This window comes from Pezoporus occidentalis, unplaced genomic scaffold (assembly GCF_034315485.1).
Source record: "Pezoporus occidentalis ecotype Australia unplaced genomic scaffold, CSIRO_AGI_Poc_V1 ctg27, whole genome shotgun sequence".
NCBI lineage: Eukaryota > Metazoa > Chordata > Aves > Psittaciformes > Psittacidae > Pezoporus > Pezoporus occidentalis.
In genome coordinates, this window is record NW_026914611.1 from 7,907,831 (window position 1) to 7,929,073 (window position 21,243).

At 42.4% G+C, this 21,243-nt stretch overlaps 1 protein-coding gene and 1 long non-coding RNA gene across 10 annotated transcripts in view; one reads left to right on the forward strand and one right to left on the reverse strand.

Moving 5' to 3' along the window:
- Positions 1-5,619, forward strand: part of MBNL2 (muscleblind like splicing regulator 2) — a 110,613-nt gene extending 104,994 nt beyond the window's left edge. For all 9 annotated transcript variants that reach the window (XM_062624616.1, XM_062624623.1, XM_062624615.1 and 6 more), the window contains one exon: positions 2,655-5,619. In XM_062624616.1, the coding sequence (XP_062480600.1) occupies positions 2,655-2,669 (15 nt within the window). In that variant the 3' untranslated portion in view covers positions 2,670-5,619. The remainder of the gene's footprint in view (positions 1-2,654) is intronic.
- On the reverse strand, positions 1,239-10,387 carry LOC134166716 (uncharacterized). Its single transcript, XR_009965963.1, has 2 exons — positions 9,903-10,387; positions 1,239-1,976 (listed from the first exon to the last, which is right to left on the reverse strand). It is a non-coding gene; the product is annotated as an uncharacterized LOC134166716 (long non-coding RNA).
- Between the last annotated feature and the right edge of the window lie 10,856 nt (positions 10,388-21,243).

Genomic DNA, 21,243 nt, shown 5'->3' on the forward strand with positions numbered 1-21,243 from the left:
ACAGAAGCAGTCCCTACTCTTTCGCGCTGCCCAGGGCCCCTTCACTGTGCCTGGCATGCTGCAGGGTGAGTTGCACTTGGGTTAATCCAAGTGCCAAGAACGGTCCTACCCTTTTCCCAAGAAACAGACTGAGATGAGTCCCTCTGCCTTCTCTGTCACACATTTTGGGGGAACTGGGAGCATGGGGCTGTTTGAGCTTGAAGACGTCTTGACATAAGGGGCAGTAATCTGTCCAAGGAGGTGATTCTGCCCCACTACTGTGCTCTGGTGACACCCCACCTGCAGTACTGTGTCCAGCTCTGGAGTCAGTACAGGAAAGATACAGACCTGTTGGAGAGGGTCCAGAGAAGGGTCACAAAGATGATCAGAGGTATGGAGCACCTCTCCTATGAGGAAAGACTGAGAGAGTTGGGGTTGTTCAGCATGGAGAAGGCTCCAGGGAGACCTTATTGTGATGTTTCACTTCTTAAACGGGGCCTGTAGGAAAAGTGGGGAGAGACTCTTTAGCAGGGCCTGTTGCACTAGGATGAGGGGTGATGGTTTTAAACTAAAAGAGGGGAGATTCAGGCTGGATGTGAAGGAGAAATGTTTTACAGTGAGGCTGGTAAAATACTGGCACAGGTTGGCCAGAGAGGTGGTGGATGCACCATCCCTGGAGACATTCAAGACCACGCTGGATGTGGTTCTGGGCAACCTGATCTAGTTGAAGATGTCCCTGCTCATTGCAGGGGGGTTGGACTAGATGAGCCATGAAGGTTCCTTTCAACCCAAACTATTCTATGATTCTAACCTATCTACCAGTACAGAGAGAAAATACCTATCGGAAAATACAAGTTTATCCCCTCAAAAGTTGCCAGATGATGTAGGCAGCTGCAGTGTCTGAAATTCTGGGTTCTTTACACCAGGTAGATTTCAGGTTGTGTCCCATTAACGCAGACCTTAGGATTCCTTAAATACACTTGTGTGATTATAGCTAACCTATTACAGCTAAAGCTGCTTTATTAATTACATTGCCATGTTGGGTTGTAACATGCTAAAAATATCAGTACTGATAATCTTGGTCACTTCTTACTTTCAGCACGGCTACGTTCTTTGTACATGCTGTCACATCACAGTGCTGTAGATGCACCAGGGTTATCACAGGCAGGGCGTTATTATTCCAGCAAAGCTATTTCTTTGTTATTTCAATAGGAAACAGAAGATAGGCGATAAGCTAACAAACTGACAATGGGTGGAAGTTCATTAAAAATATACGTCCTTGTTGTATGCATGATGTATTTAGAAGTTAAGCCCTCTGGAGCAGCAGGTGTTTGTACAGTGCCACTACAATGGGGCCTCGCGTGTCACCAGATTGGCAGTGCTGATGGTAATCAAAGCTGACTCTTTGGCACGCTGGCAAGTTAGGTGGGGTCAGGGAGCTGGTAGCTGTGTACAGTTCTGGTTGTGAGGCATGTGTGAGGTGGCTGGGCGGGGGGCTAGAACAAGCACCTTCCACAGAAGGCGTCCGTGTTTCTTTTTGGCAAGCTGTATGTCAGAGGTAGTATGTTGCTGCAGTTACTTTCAAATCACCTATTTTTTTTTTCTTTTAAAATAAATATTGCATTAAGCTGCGGTCTAGCTTTGTAATACACAAGTAGGTCAAAGTGCTGTCATGACTGTCTTGTATACCACCTACAAACACAGCTTAAAAATATGTCAAGTGCCAAATTAAACAGGAAGAGCAAGCGATGCACTCTAATTCCTCAACTTGTGCTCAAGTCTGGAGCACAGTTTAGCAGTGGTGTGACAGAAAGAACATCGCACCTCTGGCTTTTGACATCACTTTCACCAGCAAATGTGGTGGAAACCTGGACTGTTTTCCAGTGCTGTGAGCAGGTTGAGTCTGTTGCTGGGCACATTGTGCATTTAACCTTCACAGTATTGGAGGCACAGAGTTTGCATCTGTAAAGTGGTTGCTTCACCCTCAGTTTCAGACACTGTGAAGGTAAAGCAGCACAGTTAGTGCACACAGGTACCACTATCATCATCCCCCTGGATCCCCTGACATAAGGAGGTGTGAAAAAAACCTCTCAAGTTTGCTGACCTGCAGATAATTTTTTTTAGGAAATAAGCAGCTGTAAAAGTGCATTGAAAAGATACTCCAGCTTCTTGAAAACATCCAGCCCAGAACATCTTTTTTGCTTGTTAATGGCATTTCCCCTGGCCTCCACCATTTCCCCTGGTCATTCCTGCCTTTGTGGGAGCAGGGTGGAGCTGGGGATTTGCAGCAGGTACCAATGTGCTTTTGAGCTTCCTCGGGAGGTGCAGGGCTGCTTCCCTCTCCACTGAGAGCTGGGGCACTGGGGAATACATACCCCATCTACAGCCAGCCCCTTCCTTTGTGGCTTTGGTGCCATCTCTAGTATTTTGATACACAAAATTCCCTCTTTGTGTGCTCTCACGCACATGGGGACGTGTGTGTGGGAGAAAGACGATTAGGTTTGTGAAGCTCAGATGTTTCTGAGGCAGTGTGAGGATACGGAATGCTGTCCCGTTTGGGATGCTTTCTGATACGAGCTGCACCCAAGCTTAGTTAGTCCAGCGCTGGCCATCTGGGTGAACTGCTCTCCCCACATCACCTAAAAGAGCAATCATGCTTTCCTTTCTCTTAACAGATAATCCTGAAATAGCCAGCAGGAGTGGAACAGAGTGTCACGAAGCCTCCCTGCGGACGGCCAAGCACGGCTACTGTACATACTACCCCGTCTCCTCCTCTCTAGAGTTGCCACAAACTGCATGCTAAGTCAAGAATTTGTTCTTATGGACAAATCACAAACTCAAAAAAGCTAGTGCTGCTATGTCATATATGAATATTAAATATGGTATGCTTACTATACTCCAACCTAAAGTAGTTAACTACCTGATACCAGCTGTGATGTTTCAAGACATAAAGGGTAACATTTAGTTTTAAAGATTTTTCTAAACATAGTTTAATTCTTGCAAATACTGTCTTTTCTCCATAACTATACCTAATGGAAATGGTCCAGTTAAGTTAGTCTCGTGAGATTCAGTGTTTATGAATCTTTCGAGCTCAGCAATAATGAAGTTGCATTGGCTAAAATCTTATCCCAGTTGCAGGTTTAATTTTCACCCAAACTACAATTGGGGTTTTCCTTCTCGCTTAAAAAAACCTCTTGGTTTTGCTCCCCCAGCGAGTCGATTCCAAGACAGAGGAAGTGAAACGCAGCCCAGTGTCCTGCACATCACCCCGCCAATCTGAATATCTTTAGCCAGAAGTCCAAAGCAAAGCACAATTTAGATGCACATGGTTGGTGTTTGACTTGTGTGGAGAAGTTGCATTTGAATCATAGCAGAATAGCAGAAGAAAATTTAAAAATTTGCACAGTATGAACTTCATACCCCTTTCAATCCCCAAAAGAACAAAGTCTTGAGAATATTATTTTACGAGTATATTTATAATGTTTTTAAAAGAGACTTTGCAGAAGTGCCTAAATTTTGTCACATCAGACTTGATGAAAGTGAGCCTGATGCCAACAGTCAAACGTCACCAGAAGCGAATAATCTGTCAAAACTCATTGTCAGGTTAACCAAAAAGATCCGAGCTGTTACGAAGTAACTTGTAGAAGTGTAAAAATCAAACACACACACACAAAAGACCAAACTAACAAAAGAGAAGGCGAAAAAGAAGGCTGTAGATGAAGACTGTATGATACTCTAATTTAATTAAAATTCAGTTGCGTCACTGAAACTTCATCAGTGACTTTAATCTAGACTATTAACTGAACACTAAGAATGTAGAATGAGATTCAGTTTAATAAATCATTGCTGTATTTGCATTTTTTTTAATTGGATTATAAGATTGTAACCAGATTAGAGTGGAGAAAAAAATAGTTCTTTTAATTGTTTTTCTTTAAAAACATATTTTATGTCACAAAAGTATGAAGATATCTTTAATACAATTATATACATGTTATATATACATACATACATATATACATATATATGGATGAAGCAGATTTTAATGTTGTTTACTTTTTTAAATACTTTGTTGATTTACAAGGTAATTATATATGTATAATTAAAATTTCATTTGTTTGATTTGAGATTTGTTTCAAGCACTATTGTACCAAATATTTCATATTTCACATTTTATATGTTGCACATATATCTCATAAATGACATAGTTTTTAAATTATTGTTTAAAAAAACCAGGACAGCTGTTATAAGTGGATATTATGTATAATTGTTTGCAGCATAAGTTTTCTATGTGGACATTATTAGTGATTGCAGTATTTTAACTTAACCTCTTCAGATTGATTGTAAACTATTTTAAACTTTGGCAGCACTGCCTGTTCGGAACGACTGAAGGCACTAACCATATAATTATTTGTCGAGGAAATTCTCTTCCAGGCTAAATCTTGTTTGTCCGATGTCTAATTACTCTCTATTTATATATGAAGCTGGAGATTTGATCATCCGAAAGAAAAAATAAATAACCACAATTCGATTGTAAAATTAACATAGTGCTTGTAACGTTGCATTAGTTTAATTTGTGGAAAAATAATGTATCTTAACTCGTTACTTTAGCAGTTAAGGTATCACCATTATATACTATTAAAACACTAATATTTGTAGACTTTCTCAGTCATTATAACTAGGTAGTTGACACTGCAACTTGCCTATATCTGTCAAAGTTGTTTTTATTTTTTTATAATAGTTAATTTAGGCATTTGGGTAGCTTATTGTATAATACTAAATGGTAAATTATCCATGTTGTTTAAATATTTTATGTAGATAACTCTCCAGGACATTGTTTTGTGTGAACTTTTTATGTTTCAAAATAACTGTTATTCTATGTTTTTTACAATTAATCCAAGACTCCTATTTTTTGCCCATGGATGATGAAGCTTCAGATACATCAGGTCTTTCATCCAGACAAACTGACAGACAAAAAGAGAAAATGTATTTTTTAATAAGAGATCCACTTTCTGACTTTATGACTTTGTAATATTCCTGAAAACTGTACAAGTACAGACCTATGCTAACAGTAAGGAGGCAATTACAGAGATGTGCAAATACGTGTACAACAGATTCTGCATTTTATTTATTTATAAAGTAATTTTATAGACTATTTCAAAATTTGGGAAGATCTAAAACTATTTTTCTGTATAAATATTATTTGCCAAAACTTTGTTTATATTTTAAGAAAAAAGTCTAATGAAAATGATTAAATTTTAAATGCTTTGTTTAATTAAAAAAAAAGACAAAAAAACAACAAATAAAACTCCCCTAAAAGAACCATGAGATGGGCCAACACGGAGACCGTGAATACTGTAGCTGGGACACGGTTTCAAGTGACTGAGATGTCTCAGTGTTTATTTTCTTCAGAGGATGTACAGCACCTCACCAAAATACCTTTTTGTTTGCCTCTCTCATCCAGCATAATTGACGACACATACGATGAATATTTCAGTAACAGTTAAAAGAAACCCCTCCATTCACTCTTTTCCAGCATATAACTACTAGTGGTCTGTTAATAGCCATTCTATTTCTGTTGTGACGTTAAATTCATTCACCCAATGTACAACCACTGAAATAAAAAGAAGCATTTTAAAATGAGAGAGGAGTCGGGGACATTCTTTCTTGTGGCGTGGCTCTTGGAGGAAGGGCCGGGGGTAACAGAATAGTCAAAGGAAAGTGGAGGAGTCTTGAAAAAGTGTATGTTTTTTTTTTATTCTACTTTGGTTTATTTTTATTGTGGGTTTTGTTGTTGGTTTTTTATTTTTTTAGTTTGATTTTTTTTGTTTTGCTTTGCTTAATTTTATTTTGTTTTGTTTTTTTTTGGGGGGGGTATTTTATTCTATTTGGTTTGCTTTGCTTTATCTTGTTTTATTTGATTTAGTTTTATTTTTTATTTTACTCTTTTTTTGTTTAGCTTTGTATATTTGCTCTGTTTTCCTTTATTTTAGTTCAGTTTGGTTTACTTTGCTTTATTTTGTTTTATTCTATTTTAGTTTGGTTTGGTTTATTTTGCTTTATGTTATTTCATTTTATTTGGTTTGGTTTTTGTTTGCTTTTCTTTGTTTTATTTTGATTTTTTGTTTACTTTTACTTTGTTTTATTTTATTATTTTAGTTTAGTTTAGTTATTTTTCTTTTTTCTTAATTGCAGAGTCAAGTAACAAATCCTTTAGGGCAGTCCCCAGAGGCAGGGCACATGCAGATGCTATATGAAGAAGCACGTACACTTCTGCTGCTGAAGACGTGCTGAGGATACCACACTGCATGGCTTTATCCCCAGACACTCCTTTCATGCACTCTCTGTTTGCTTGTGCATGCTGGGGTGCAGGCAGGCAGTGGTTATCTCAGCGGTATGGCTCACAAATGCCTAACTGTTGGGGGACTTATTTGCCAGTGCATCCTCTGCATTTTCCTTTCTTGCCTACATCTCAGAGCATATTATAACAACAAATACTCCCCGTTATCAACTAGTTCCTCTGGGGAGAGCAGCATCGCAGAGGATTTGCATGCCCAAGGGCAGAGATCACACAGCAAGCCACTGATAGAGGAGGGATTAAAATGTCTGTCTTGCAGTTCCATGGTTTCTTCACACCATCTTCTCTGATCTGTTTTTGTTAAAATACTTAGAAAAGAAAGACAATTCCTGCACAATCAAGAAGAGTTTGTGTCATGAAGTTGCGTATATTTTATCGGCACAGGGCTGAAAAGGAGTCCAAGGTCACAACTGATGTGGAAAAGCACCAGGTCAACCAGTCAATCTGGACATAGCCCAAACACACTGAGCCAGAAGCCTGCTGAGAATAAGCATGTGGGATGGAGAGGAGATACAGGGATGACTTGCAGGGACAGAGAAGGACTGGAGCATTAGAGGGCTGCAAGAGCACAGTAGAGCAGAAGCAGCAAATGATTCAACTCCCAATCATTCAGGAGCGGACACCCTGTCTGTTCACACTTTTTGTGTTAAACCCCACCCTGGACAGTTGTCAGCTGCCAGGAAGAGTCAGGACATGTTGATTTTCTTGCGTAAAAGCTGCTTTGTTTCTTGTCAACTTTGCCACTTCTTTGGCAATTGAGAAGTGGTTGTGGGAGCTGTGAACTTTTAGGAGCAGGGCCAAACTGGAGATCTGTGTACACCCCTGTGTGTGGAGCCTACCCCCTCCAGATAATATCAGTGTTTTCAAAATGAAGCAAGATACTTCTAGGAAAGAGGCTTTATTCCCCTCACCAAGCACGTCCTCACGGACAGACAGTGGCCATAGCTCTGGTGCCAAAGTCCCTCGCCCCAGGCCAAGCAATGCAGCAGCAGCATCACTTTGCTCAACATCAGCCTTCTCTAGGGCAGACCTTCCAGGTCCACATGCACAGTGTTTCTCTTGAGCATCATCACTGGCCGCACATGGTGTAGCCATAACCGTAAGGCATTATTTTCAGTATGTTTTGCTTGGGTTTTAGTTCAAAAGTCTGAAGTAATCTGAGGGCTGGGTTGTTTTTCTTCTTGCAGCCCTCTGGAGTTAACAGCATGAAACAAAAGGGGATGTGACATTTGAGGCATCAGAGCCTGCTGGGATAGCACTGCATGTCTGCATACAGCAAAGGAAACCAAAACTGGTTCAGCCTTGCTTATGCTGCATTTTGGGAATATCTGGTGAGCAAGTGGCTGAAAGAACAGCTGGGTTTTCAGGAAGAGTTATTTCACTCCAGGAGAGAGCCTAGAAGACCTCAACACCTCTGTACTGGGGGTGATGCTGGGAAAAGGACTTTAGGGCATAGGTCCCTGACAGTGTGGGCAGGCAGTCTGCCCACAGTGACTAGTCTTCTGCTGGTGGCACTTACTGCATGAATTCAAGGGACCCGAAAAATGCCTTGCCTAGATTTGCTGAAAACCTTCCTTGGCATCCTATCATATGCATACTGTGCTCTTTATGCCTGCAATCATTTCTCTAGCCAAGCCTTTTGTTGAGTAACCTGTCTTTTTAATGTCACATAATGGACAGTTCTGGAGGCTTTTTGCATGGTCAGGATGATTTTTAATGCTGGACTGAATGTATGTGTGAGGGCAATACCATTTTAGCTGTTGCTTTAAAGCAGTTATTATTGCTGGTGTGTAATGTATTGGAGCAAATAGTGATAGGTGTAGGATATATAGACTGTGAGTGAATAAATTAGAGAAACATCTTCTAAATTTTTACTCTTCTAATTTTGTAATTATGGAAACTATAGAAATTGTAAAAAGTAGAGTACATTTCATTACATGACAATACCTTCTGTTGGAGCAGGGGAGGAAACCACTAAGAAATGTGAGAGGAATATATTGGTATGATCTGCTTATGCAATGTTGTGTTGCAGTTGCATTATTTCCTCCAAAGCTTCTTACAGAGTGAGGAATATACACTTGGCTATATGATTTAGGAAAATCACTACAGGAAAGACGCCCTGTTCCTCTCATCTTCAAAGAGCTGGATTTGGATACTACTTGTAAGGGAAACAAATTCAGGTGAGTGTCCTCCTCAGTCTAATTGCCACAAAACAGTCAGGGTGTAGCCTGCATGGTGGGTGGCTCCTCAGAGGATGTGGTGGTAACAAGGGTGACTACAATGGTGTGAGGTTCACCTTGTAGGAGCAGCTCCCAGGACTGGTCACACAGAGGAGTTCCTGCATTAAACTTGAGCTGTGTTTACGTTTGCCATGAATGCCTCTCCTTTTCACAGAGGGCTACAGGGAGGACATGGTTTTATTTCCTTGTTTTATGGTTGTAGTCACCACACTGAATGCCAGCAGAGCACATTCAGAGGTGCTGAAGTTGGGAGCTGACAGCACAGCTCAGGACTGCAACCAAGCATTTCACACTTGGAAAGTTGTTAAGGTGGGATCCAGCTTTCTCCCCAGGGATGTCAGGTATCATTTCAGACACTGCAGGGTGCCTGCTTGGCCTAAAGCTGCTGCTATGGAGGAGCAAGGGTCTGGATGTGTATCTTAAGTCTGTCAGCCTCATGCAGGTATCTCAGGTCAGAGAATCACAGAATGGTTTGGGTTGGAAGGGACCTTAAAGATTATCCAGTTCCACCCCCTGCCACGGGCAGCAATGCCTCACAGCCACAGCTTCTTATAATGGAATTCTTCACTATAAGACTGGTGAGACCCTGGAACAAGGTTGCCCAGAGAAGTTGCGGATGCCCCATCCCTGGAAGTGTTCAAGGCCAGGTTGGATGGGGCTTTGAGCAACCTGGTCTAGTGTGAGGTGTCCCTGCCCATGGCAGGGGGCTTGGAACTGGATGATCTTAAGGTCCTTTCCAATCCTAACTATTCTATGATTCTATATGAAATCTTATTACATCAGCTTGTCAGACAACTCTACACTTTCTCACTTGCAGCCGCTCTATTTGCTGGTATTTATATGGATTGCCTAAACAGTGGCAATAGTTTTCTTCTGAGCATCCTTTTCTGTATGCAAGCAGAAGAGAAGTATGCTTTTACCACATAAAAATCAGGCCTTTTGCATCCAGCCTCAGGCTTCCTGTATAAGCAAATGGTAAGAGAGAGGGAGGCTTTGCCAGAGGGCAACAACATTCAATTTGCAGGCAGGATTGCCTCTTCTGGAGCCTTTCCAGCCTGGCTGCCTACAGAGATGCCTAAGGTGACCCACTCCATGAAGCTGGGGCACACAGCAAGGTGCTGTGCATGCCCATTCCTGCCCCCAGAGTGTCAGATCCTTCTTGTTCTGTCATTCACATGAGCTTCTCTTTTAAGCACATAGGCACTACAGGAACCCCATGCTGCCTGTCAGCTTCTATGCCTTTGTTTTTATCTGAGGGTGGTTGTTTTCTAAAACATCATGTTCCTCTTTTTTTCCTTTCATGCTAGAAATGATGTAGGTTTTTTTACCATCATGTGGTTGAGGAGCACAACTCGATCTTTGCACCATTGCAGCGCTTTAACATGTCATTCAGGCCCATCACTTGGAACGAATTGATTTCTCTCACCAGCAGAGATGGAGCATGCTGCCTGAAATGTGAGGAGACGATTTGTAAATGACCAGTTCTGCAGTAATCAAATAACATTCCCCACTGCTACATGTGCACATTAATATGAATCCTTTACTGCTTAGGGAAACTTCAGGGGGAAAATGTCCTCTTCTGACTTACAAGAAGTATTAGCCAGTCCTGTTTTAATCTGTGCACAGAGGCCTTTAGAATCATAGAATAGTTAGGGTGGGGAAGGACCTGAGGATGATGTCATTCCAACCCCCCTGCCATGGGCAGGGACACCCCACACTAAACCATGTCACCCAAGGCTCTGTCCAACCTGGCCTTGAACACCGCCAGGGATGGAGCATTCACAGCTTCCTTGGGGAACCCATTCCAGTGCCTCACCACCCTCACCGCTTCTTCCTTATATGTAACCTGATCTTCCCCTGTTTAAGTTTGAACCCATTACCCCTTCTCCTATCACTACAGTCTCTAATGAAGAGTCCCTCCCCAGCATCCCTATAGGCCCCCTTCAGATACTGGAAGGCTGCTACGAGGTCTCCACGCAGCCTTCTCTTCTCCAGGCTGAGCAGCCCCAACTTTCTCAGCCTGTCTTCATACAGGAGGTGCTCCAGTCCCCTGATCACCCTCATGGCTCTTGTCTGCACTTGTTCCAACAGTTCCATGTCGTTTTTATGCTGAGGACACCAGAACTGCACACAATACTCCAGGTGAGGTCTCACGAGAGCAGAGTAGAGGGGCAGGATCCCCTCCTTCGACCTGCTGGACACGCTACTTTTGATGCAGCCCAGGATACAGTTGGCTTTCTGGGATGTGAGCGCACACTGAAGCCGGCTCATGTTCATTTTCTCATCAACCAACACGCCCAAGTCCTTCTCTGCAGGGCTGCTCTGAATCTCTTCTCTGCCCAACCTGTAGCTGTGCCTGGGATTGCTCCGACCCAGGTGTAGGACCTTGCACTTGACATGGTTAAACTTCATGAGGTTGGCATCAGCCCACCTCACAAGCGTGTCAAGGTCCCTCTGGATGGCATTCCTTCCCTCCAGCGTATCAACTGAACCACACAGCTTGGTGTCATCGGCAAACTTGCTGAGGGCGCACTCAATCCCACTGTCCATGTCACCAACAAAGATGTTGAACAAGACCGGTCCCGACACCGATCCCTGAGGGACACCACTCGTTACTGGTCTCCAGCTGGTCATTGAGCCATTGACCACAACTGTTTGTGTGCAGCCATCCAGCCAGTTCTTTATCCACCGAGTGGTCCACCTGTCAAATTGATGTCTCTCCAATTTAGAGACAAGGATGTCGTGTGGGACAGTGTCGAACGCTTTCCACAAGTCCAGGCAGATGACATCAACTGCTCTACCACTGTCCATCAGTTCTGTAGCCCCATCATAGCAGGCCACCAGATTGGTCAGGCAGGATTTCCCCTTAGTGAAGCCATGCTGGCTGTCACCAAGCTCCTTGTTGATTTTCATGTGCCTTAGCATGCCTTCCAGGAGAATCTGCTCCAAGATTTTGCCAGGCACAGAGGTGAGACTGACTGCTCTGTAATTCCCCAGGTCATCCATTTTCCCCTTCTTGAAAATGGGGGTTATATTTCCCTTTTTCCAATCATCCGGAACTTCACCTGACTGCCATATTTTTCAAATATGATGGACAGTGTCTTAGCAACTTCATTTGCCAGCTCCTTCCAGACTCGCAGATGAATTTTGTCAGGTCCCATGGACTTGTGCAAGTTCAGATTTTTAAGATAGTCTCGAACCAGATCCTCTCCTACAGTGGGCACAAGGTCTTCATTCTCACAGTCCCTGTGTCTGCCTTCCAAGACTTGGGTGCTGTGGTCAGAGCCTTTGCCAGTGAAGACTGAGGCAAAGAAGTCATTCAGAACCTCAGCCTTCTCCAAATCCAGGGTAGCCAGTTCTCCTGAGAGCTTCCAGAGGGCCCACGTTGTCCCTAGTCTGTCTTTTATTCACAACATACCTATAGAAGCCCTTCCTGTTATCTTTCACATCATTAGCCAAGTTTAGTTCTAACTGGGCCTTAGCTTTCTTAACCTGGTCCCTAGCTTCCTGGACAACATCCCTGTATTCTTCCCAGGCCGCCTGTTCTTGCTTCCACCTTTTATAAGCCTCTTTTCCCTCTAAGTTTCCTCAGCAACTCCTTATACATCCAAGGAGGTCTCCTGGCCTTCCTGATGCACTTCCTTCTAGTTGGGATGCAACACTCCTGAGCTTGTAGCAACACTCCTGAGCTTGTATTTTATCTTTTCCCATTGATTCTGCTGGCCTTCCTTAAGAAACCCTTGGATCCAAATTAAAAGCCAGGCAGAGAAGTTCCTTGTGAGCTCACAAAAGCTTGTGTGAGAGTCAGTTCCAGTGGGACTGACCAGATGGCCTTAATTTTCGTAACTAAAACAGGAAACCACAAGCATTTAAAGTGTCATTTAATTATGGATTTGCTCTGGGTGGAAGGTAGAGTGGTCTAAACCTTCCTAGAGAGGATCTGACTTCCATGAAGGCAGTGCCTTGCCTACTCCATCCAGCTTTTGAAGGTCAGGAAGACGGAGAGGACAGGCTGCAATCCAGGCTGACTGCAAACAAACCCTGCTTCAGCACAGAAACAGCTCTCTGCTTACAATTATTCAGCCAGAAACATTTTCCAGTCTTTCACAGTGAATGCTGTTCATATGAAAGGTTTTGATGAGAGCTCGTGGGTATGGTGAAAACCCAGTGGAAAACACAAGGTGTAGAACTGTGACGGGATATCATACTGCGAGGAGCTAGGGATTCCTTTTCAAGTGGAAACCAAGCGCAGTATAATTATTCTCTTATTTGCCTCTCATCTCCATCTACATCAGATGTTCACTCTAAAAGATGTTTCACTGCTCCTTGGTGGAAATGACTTTCCTTTTTTTTAACCTGGCATTTGGGAGTTTTATATCCTTTCTTGTTTGTTTCCTCTCCCTTTGCTTTAATTTTAGCCATAATGCAGATGATCCTCTCTGATACAAGGCGAGCCTTCAGCCTTCAGCGAATGAAGCAGATACATTCTTCTTCAGGAGTAATTATCAGAAGAACTGCTTTCAAATCCAAGTTTTCTGTGCAATATAATTATTCCTACTTATATAAAGGACTCCGGCAGCACTACTCAGCAGCCTCTCTCTAACAAAGTGAGGGTTGTTTCTTCTTGACATGGCTCTCTTTCTGCTTTTCTCAGAAAATGTCTCTGTTAGAATCAAACATTAGTCCATCAAGTGCCTAAAATCAATGATCATTTTATATTCAACTAAATCCTTACTTTAAAAAAAACATCACAAAGAAATGTAACTGTCCTATTTTACTTCCCCTTATTGTTACTATTATTACCTCAGGAATACTGTAGAGATACAGCTGCCTCTCCTTTAATTTTCAGCTGCTTTCTGAAACATAGCTGGATGTGGCTTCATGCTCCAGGAGTCCATACACTTGAGCCAATTTGCAGCAAAACTGATCAAGAAAATGGCCCTGATAAGATGTGGTATTTGTAGAGCTTGGATTTAGTTCACTCAGTGATGAAAACATCCAGAAATGTGTGGTATAGCATCATGGTGTCAAAAGGTTAACAGGGCCAATGCCCACTGAGCCAGCTGGAGTTTGGGGGGGGGCTCCTCAGCAGCGAGACCTGCAGCAGCTGGGCTTTGCTGGGGTTAGAAACTTATTACTAGAGCTAAAAGGAGTAAATTTGGGCTGGGTTACTTGGAGCAAGGTATTAGGATAAGCTAGTGTGTGGATTTATGGAGACTGCCATGTGCTAGTGCTCTGCAGGAGCTGTGGCCAGCTGCTCTGCAGTGAAACGTGCCCTGGCTGTTGGAAATGGAAGCAAGCATCTCACATCTTTTTAAAGGTAATGATTTTCTTCAGGATCCCATGGTGGCTGTCTGTGGCAATCAGCACATGCATAACCAGGTGGGCTGTGAACGAACCATAGAAGGTCTCCTCAGTGTATAAGTGAGCAAGAGCAGCTCTGTCCACCAGCCAGATTTATAGATTTACTATAGGAACAAACATCCTACAGCCTCCTAGCAGAGCTGGAGGCAAGAGGAAGGCCCAAAGGAGAGGACTCAGGCACAAACCAGGGGTATGTGTCTTCATCCTGAACAGTCCAGCACATCCCTGTGGCAGAATCCTAACAGTCTCACCAGCTGTCCCGTTCCTGCATATGCAAAATAGTATCACTGTTCACAATAAAACCCAAAGTCCCCTAACCTTGGTGTCAGCAGTAGCAAGACCCATCTGAGAAGCTAGTTAAGTATGAAGAAGAAGTCTGTGGCCTCTGCAGTAAGTCCTGTTGGCTTCTCCTAGTTGGGATTTCTTCTGCACAATCTCTGGTGGATTCCAGCCCTGGAGCCATCCCCTTCTGCCATGTTTCCTTCTTGCAAAACATGGCAGAATTGGATGGAACACATGCAAAGACAAATGTAGAAATGCCTATATCTGTCACACTTGGAAAACACACTTGTGGGGGACCCAGGGCAGCAGGTGGGTTTTACAGGTCCAGCCGGATCATGAGGGAGTCTCCTCAGCTTCAGCCTCATAAGGAGCCTGAGGCTATTTCTAAATCACCTGGGAACTTGATTAGCTGCCATGGGGCACCTACACACCTTGGAGGTGGCTGAGGTAAGACTAGGCTTGCCTGCAACATGCCTGCCTGTTTCTGCCCTGAGCTTCCCTTTGCTATTGATGGCACCTGCTCACGTCTTCAGCTGTTCACCCAGCTCCAACCAAGCCCCCCAGCAAAAGCTCTTCAGCCCTTCCTGGCATCCTTACACATGCCTTCTCCACACAGCAGAAGACACAGGGCTTGGATTGATGCATCTTTTCCATGTTAGGAAAAGCCCTATACCCTTTTAGAGCATTTTGCACCCGTTTAGGGGTTAACTTTGCATTTGTTTTGATGAAACGAAAATAGCTGGAGGTTTATGATGACAGCAGCCTGCAGCTATGTCTGCTGGTACAGCAAACCTGCTGCACCCGGTGCAGGGAGGAACTGCTCTGTGCTGTGCTGCTGGGGGCATCCCTGGCACCTCACACACCACTGCCTTTGTCTTCTGGATAAAGCTCAGATTGGCACCTTTTCCCAATCCTCAGGTCCCCAGGTTTGGGTTCATCACTGCCTCCTTTATCTCAGGGGAAAAAGAAAACTATTTAAAAATCCCATTCTTCAGGCATTTACATTCTGAACAATTTAGATTCCCACTTTTGTCCCTGTGTGTCCATCTACCCACACATTACAGATGGGCACAACTGCACAGGTAGAGCCTGTGGGGGCCTACCATTTAATTTGTTTTGCCCTCACATGGATGAAGCACCTGTGTGAGCACAAAGGGAGTGCTGCAGCACTGCAAGAGTGTCCCTTCAGTTTTAGCCTCTGGAGGACATGAATGTTGTTCTTGTCCTTTTCATCACCTGCCTCTACATCACTCCTGTGACAAGTGAGGGGCTTGGAGGAACAAAGTGTTCTTGCCCTGCCAAGGGTTCCCCAGGAGGAGGGTTTGCCCCTCACTTAGTACTGGAAAGCTCTGCCACTGCCTCTTTTGACTAAAAGTGCATTTTCAGCATGGCAGTGAGGAGACAGCTTCCCTCTTCATGAGATCCCCCATCTGCAAGATGAGAATGGCAGCACCCGGGGATTGGCGAGGTTGTGGTAGGGAGGAATGCAGAGCTGCTGAAGGCTCTCTTCTCCGCTCTGCTGCTTCACGTGATGCTGTTTAAATCAGGGAGCAATATGTGAGCATGGAGCCAGGACTGGACCAAAAGCATTATTTACTTTATCCTTGGCAGGCTGAAAGCTCTGGTGTTTATGCAGTGGTCCACAAATCCCAGAGAGGTCATCTCCTCTGGTCACATAAACCAACACAGCTTTAAGGTATTAGAGTTTATGCCATCTTACAGCAACTGACTCTGGCTGAAGGTTTTCAAGGCCACAGAAAATACTGTAGCTAAGACTGTTCTTGCTCTTTAATTTCCTTTACACGTTGTTAAGTAGATGTTTCTTTCTCTAATCAAATGGCTTTGTGTGACAGTGTATCAGCATCAGAGACAATCCATTTCTTAGGCACTAGCTAAAATACCAAAATAAATGAAATTAAAAAGTGCAAAGAGTTGCAAATAGCCTGTTTAACCAAAATATACTGCTTTGTTTTTGATTTGTAAATAGGGTTTGTCTGTGTTAACTATATTATCATCCTTTTTTTTTCTGGACAGCTACTTGACTTAGAATATAAAAAAATATTATTTCTTGGTCAAAGAGGCAAGAATTAACCACTCTCTAAAAAGTTCTTGGTCATGACTGTTTTTAAATAAAACTCAGCGGGGTTGGAAGCTGTTTACATACACAGACACTTAGACAATATATGCAAATTGAACTACCACTTTTTAAAATACAACACCTTTTTTTTTTTTCTAGCACACTTTTAATAATTTCAACAGTTCAATAATTGTTTGTAAGAGTATTTCATGAAAAGCTAGTCCTTAACTAGACAGGTGGTGGCTGATTCGTATGGTTAAGAGCGCGTTTCAGGACCACAGTGACCCGCAACTTTTGTTGCTTCTATATTCCTCTGTGCAAAGAAAGATACAATGTTATCTGACAGAAACATATTTTCTCTATGTATTTCCTCTATGTGGTTACACATATTACCACAGCTAATGTACACACAAACCTCCAAAAGAAGTATAGGCCTGTGGGGAACAAGGACACACGTTTATTCCCTCCCCTCCCTTCCCAGACACACACAGGCAACAGGCTGCATTGCCATGGTCCAGAAAACATGCCGTTAGCCCAATACAAGCTGCCATTCTGTGCAGTGCAATCAGGTCTATATGAAAGTTCCTGAATCATTCTGAAAAATCTAATAGCATAGATTTTGTGTGTTCTGAATTGCTCCCCAATTATTTTGCAACGATCTACCTACAGTTGTATCTGCCCCCACTGATATCCCAAGAGGGTGTGCAAAGAGAGGCTGGAGCTAAGTCTTTGTATTATTTCCCTCAAGCAAATGAGCTATGGTTCTTCTTTAAAGTAGCATATACTTGTGCTTGTTGGATAAGCCTCCCACATAACACAGCTCTGAAAGTTTGCTTGAAAGCAGCAGTCACAGGTTGTATTCATGTACAGCACTGAAGACCTAAATAAAAAGTACGAGAGTGCCATACACCTCACTAACTCAGCTCCTTTTTGAGTTTCCCTTGCATGAATCTTTTCTCCAGGCTCAGAATGATTACTCAGCTATTTTGTTCTTTATCCATAGTCACTGTTGCCAAAACTTCTGATTTTATCACAAATTTATGATATTGGGTCTTTTCAAAGCACCAGCTACTGGGATCAAGAACATGAGTCTTCTGGCTTCTGTTAAAAAACACCTAAACAAAACAAAACACGTTTAATGTATGAAGAAGCACTGAAATGAAGCAATAATATCTAAAGACTAAAAGGCAAATCCAGTGATCAGTGTGGGGATGCAAACCCTCTTGATTTTCAAGTCTTTAATGTTTATCTTTGAAGGCCAGTGGTTATCAACTCCTATGTTGATAAAGATCATACATAAAACTCATGATTCTGAAGCTTTTAGTTAAAACTTCCTGTTCTGCTAATTAGAGGTTGGGCTCAACAAGCTCCCAGAAGTGGCAACTCCAGAAGAAGACCTTCAGGTAGAAACAAAGAAGTGACTCTACAGGTGAGACCTGCCTCCCCACGCTCATATCCCCAAATTACCTCCTATCTAAATCTGTCAGTTCATTGAGGGAGGGAGCATGGGCCCGTGCTTGAGCTGGGCACACTTGTCCAGCTATTTGTGTATGGAGATGGGGCAGCACTGGCTGATAAATTGGCTGCTGAGTTTTTTGGGGCATCTCACATCCCTCAAGCAATGGCCAGCCCCACTGAAACTCCCTCTCTGTGGTCTGCCCTTAAAACCTGCCTCTTCGGGGATTTCTCAGGGGTCTTTCACTGTTTGATCTGGATACTCTGCAGAGCAACCAGCTCCACAGCCTAGAACAGATGATCAAAACCCAAACACCCAGAGCAAATGTGTTCATTTGGACACCCACCAAAAAGATGCGTCCTCAGTTTTAGGACACGTACTGAATTGAACTGACCTAAGTTATGATTTGATTACATGAGACGAAGATTAAATGCTGCCCCTTTCAAGAAAATACATATAGAAGAAATGTGAAAACTGTATTAGAAATCTTATTTTAATTTACAGTGTAACTCACAGCAATTAAGGCATCTTACAATTTAATTCAGTTCTGAATATTTTGCTCAAAATAACCATGTAAAAAGAAAATATTATTGTAACTGTAATATTCAATTTTTATTGACACCTATGAAATACAAGTCCCTGATGCTTATACTCTGGTTATTAAAAAGAAGGAGTTAAACTTGCTTCAAGTCTGACTCAGGGGAAAAAAAAAAGTGGCTATGTGACTTGTGACAGATATTGCAAGACTTTTGTACCTTAATAAAACCAGACTATCATTATCTTCACTTTCTACTAAGTCTTGCAACTGAATTGATTTATTTTTGCATATCATGAGGAGAAAGAAAGAGTCAAATGGAATAATAAATTAGCTGGGTTTAGTTTACTTTGCTATGTTTCTTTTTTATCCTGAAACTAACTTTCCCTCTTTTGAACCTACATCTGAATGACAGCTATTTAACTTAACTTTATTGGCATATGAGTATTTCTTACAAAATTTAGATATGCAGTGGAAGCACACCAAGGTTTCTTCTTTGCTTTTATGGGAAGCAAAAAACCAATTTCTTGTGAAGTGCCATAACCCATCAGCAGAAGTCCATGAAAACTACGCTAAAATCTATAAAAAAATCAGGTCCCAAACTAAATGATAATATTTTCACTTAGATTTCTTGGTGCTTTGGGGAATGGTTTGATCAAATTTTCACTCATAATAAAAAGAGAGGCCAGCAGCAATTACTCTTTTTAAATTTAACCACCATCTTCAATTAAACACAATGACCTTATTATGTGACAGGGATGGGTATCTGATTGCATAAAGTAGTTAGAAAACATCAGCCCTAACCCTCAACAAGTGATCCCCTTCCTTTGAATGGTTAATTCCCAATGTCTGGAAAGAATATTCATGAGATGATAACAGCAGAAAGCTGTCCTGATTTGCAGAGCTATCAAACTGGCCATGCTCTGAAATAAACCCATGGGACTGAAGCCTTAATGCTCCTTTCTGGTTAGAAAATTAAATTATGACTGAGAAAAGACTGTAGTATGGCTTGTCCTACTGCCTCCATCTCCTTCAAACTGTAAAAAACAAAAAAAAAGGCATACCCTGGAGACTGGAGTACACAATTGAAAGTGGCAGGTATGGCAATTTAATGAGTATCTATTGGTGGAGCCACAGTAATTGTGTTCACACTTGTTACCCTCTCTAGCTGTAAGGTAAAACACATTAATTGAATCTCCTTCTGCTGGAATTTAATCTAGTTTGTTTCCCTTCACAACACAAAACAGTCTCTTGGGAAGAAACAGGTGGGGGTTTAAACTGTTTTAAGCTGAGGATGGTGTTAACTCTGTTCCTCTTCCATGGCTGAGTCCCTGGCAGGTAGCAATTATACAACAATTTGCATTTCTAGTCTGGATTTGCTTTCTACAAATTCAGGGAGCTGAAATGGCCCAGCACAGGTGTCATGGGGAGAAAGGCGGTGTAGCTCTGGGCAGAGTAGGGAAGCTAACACAGCAAGCAGGGTCTGCTTACACCCCTATGGAGTCACAGGGAGTGCAAGAGACCATTTTGGCTCTCTGACTCTAAACATGCTTAAATGAATGCTATAAGCAATTTAACCTGAAGAGAAAAAATCTGCCCACACATTTCTGATCAGCTGATTTAAGATCTCTCAGCTCAGCATGCTTGACTGCTGGAAATCCAAGTGCTAAAGTCTCAATTTTGCCAAGAATTTCCTACCACTTACCACACCTTTGTGAATTTCTTCCCAAAACCAGATACCAGAACTAAAGCACGGCAATGCTGATCACTGGCTCACTTGCTACACTCAGTGGATCAGCTGAGATCCAGTCCCATGCACTCAACTGTGCTAAGCATACCTCCTATACCTTGCTGCCACTGGTCGGGCTCTTGGGCTACCAAAGCTGCTACCTAACCATTACCAAACAGGATAGAGGAGGTCCAACCTCCTTTCCCTTTGCAAGTGCACTCAGGCGGTGCTTGCTCTCCTCTAGAAAGCTGCTGTCTTAATGAACAAAGATGTCAAACCCCTACAAATTTGCAGTCAGTAAAATAAAAAAAGGACAACATTTCCAATGGGATGAAAGGGAAATTAACAGTGTAAACATCTGAAAATGCTAAGGATAGCGTAAGAAAAGTCAGCCACCTTTCACTCCAGTTAGCTGTATCCTGAATTTGATAACACATTTATGGACAGTTCTAATAAGATAATTAATATAGCAAGTAATATTTAAGACTAAACATAATCTCAATCCTTAACACTTCCTACACTTCCTAAAATACTGTAATGACACATGCTTAGGAGCAATCCATGTGCTGAAAGAATGGCACTAAAAGCCCAAATGTAAAAATATGACAGTAAGCAAGGACAAGAAATCACTGATGTTCTACTAACATGCACTTAAAAAAATCTCTTGACCAGGGAAATCAAATAATCACCAGAACAGTCTGCAGAGTAGAGAGACTCTATTTCACAACTTCCTTTGTGCTTCAGCATCAGGAGACTAGCTCTCAGGGGGAGTGGGCTATGGGTTTATGGATTTCCCATTTTTCACACTATTCCAGTTTACATCTTGCCACTGGTACTGTTACTAGTGAAGAATTAGCAAACCCTGGCTTTGGAATTAAAACAGGTACTAGAGACCTTGTTCCTCTTTCATGCCTTAATGTGTAGCCAAAGGCAACAGTAGCTAGCAAAAAAATTATGAAACAGTATGGTGGTTTCTGTACATGATAAAAAAAAAATATCTATATTTATTGAGAAACTTCATCATAAAAGAGCATGGTTAGCCACAGGCTGCTGAAATTTGAAATAGAGTAGTTTGATATAAGACATAAAAAAGACTTGAGAAGTGAGCAATTAAACTGAAGTTTCTGAATCCTAGGCAGCCGGCAAAACCCATCTGTACAATACAGAGCGACTGGATGCCTCCTGAGTCTCCTTTCAAAAGCTGCAGAGGAAGTTGTGCTGGGGAA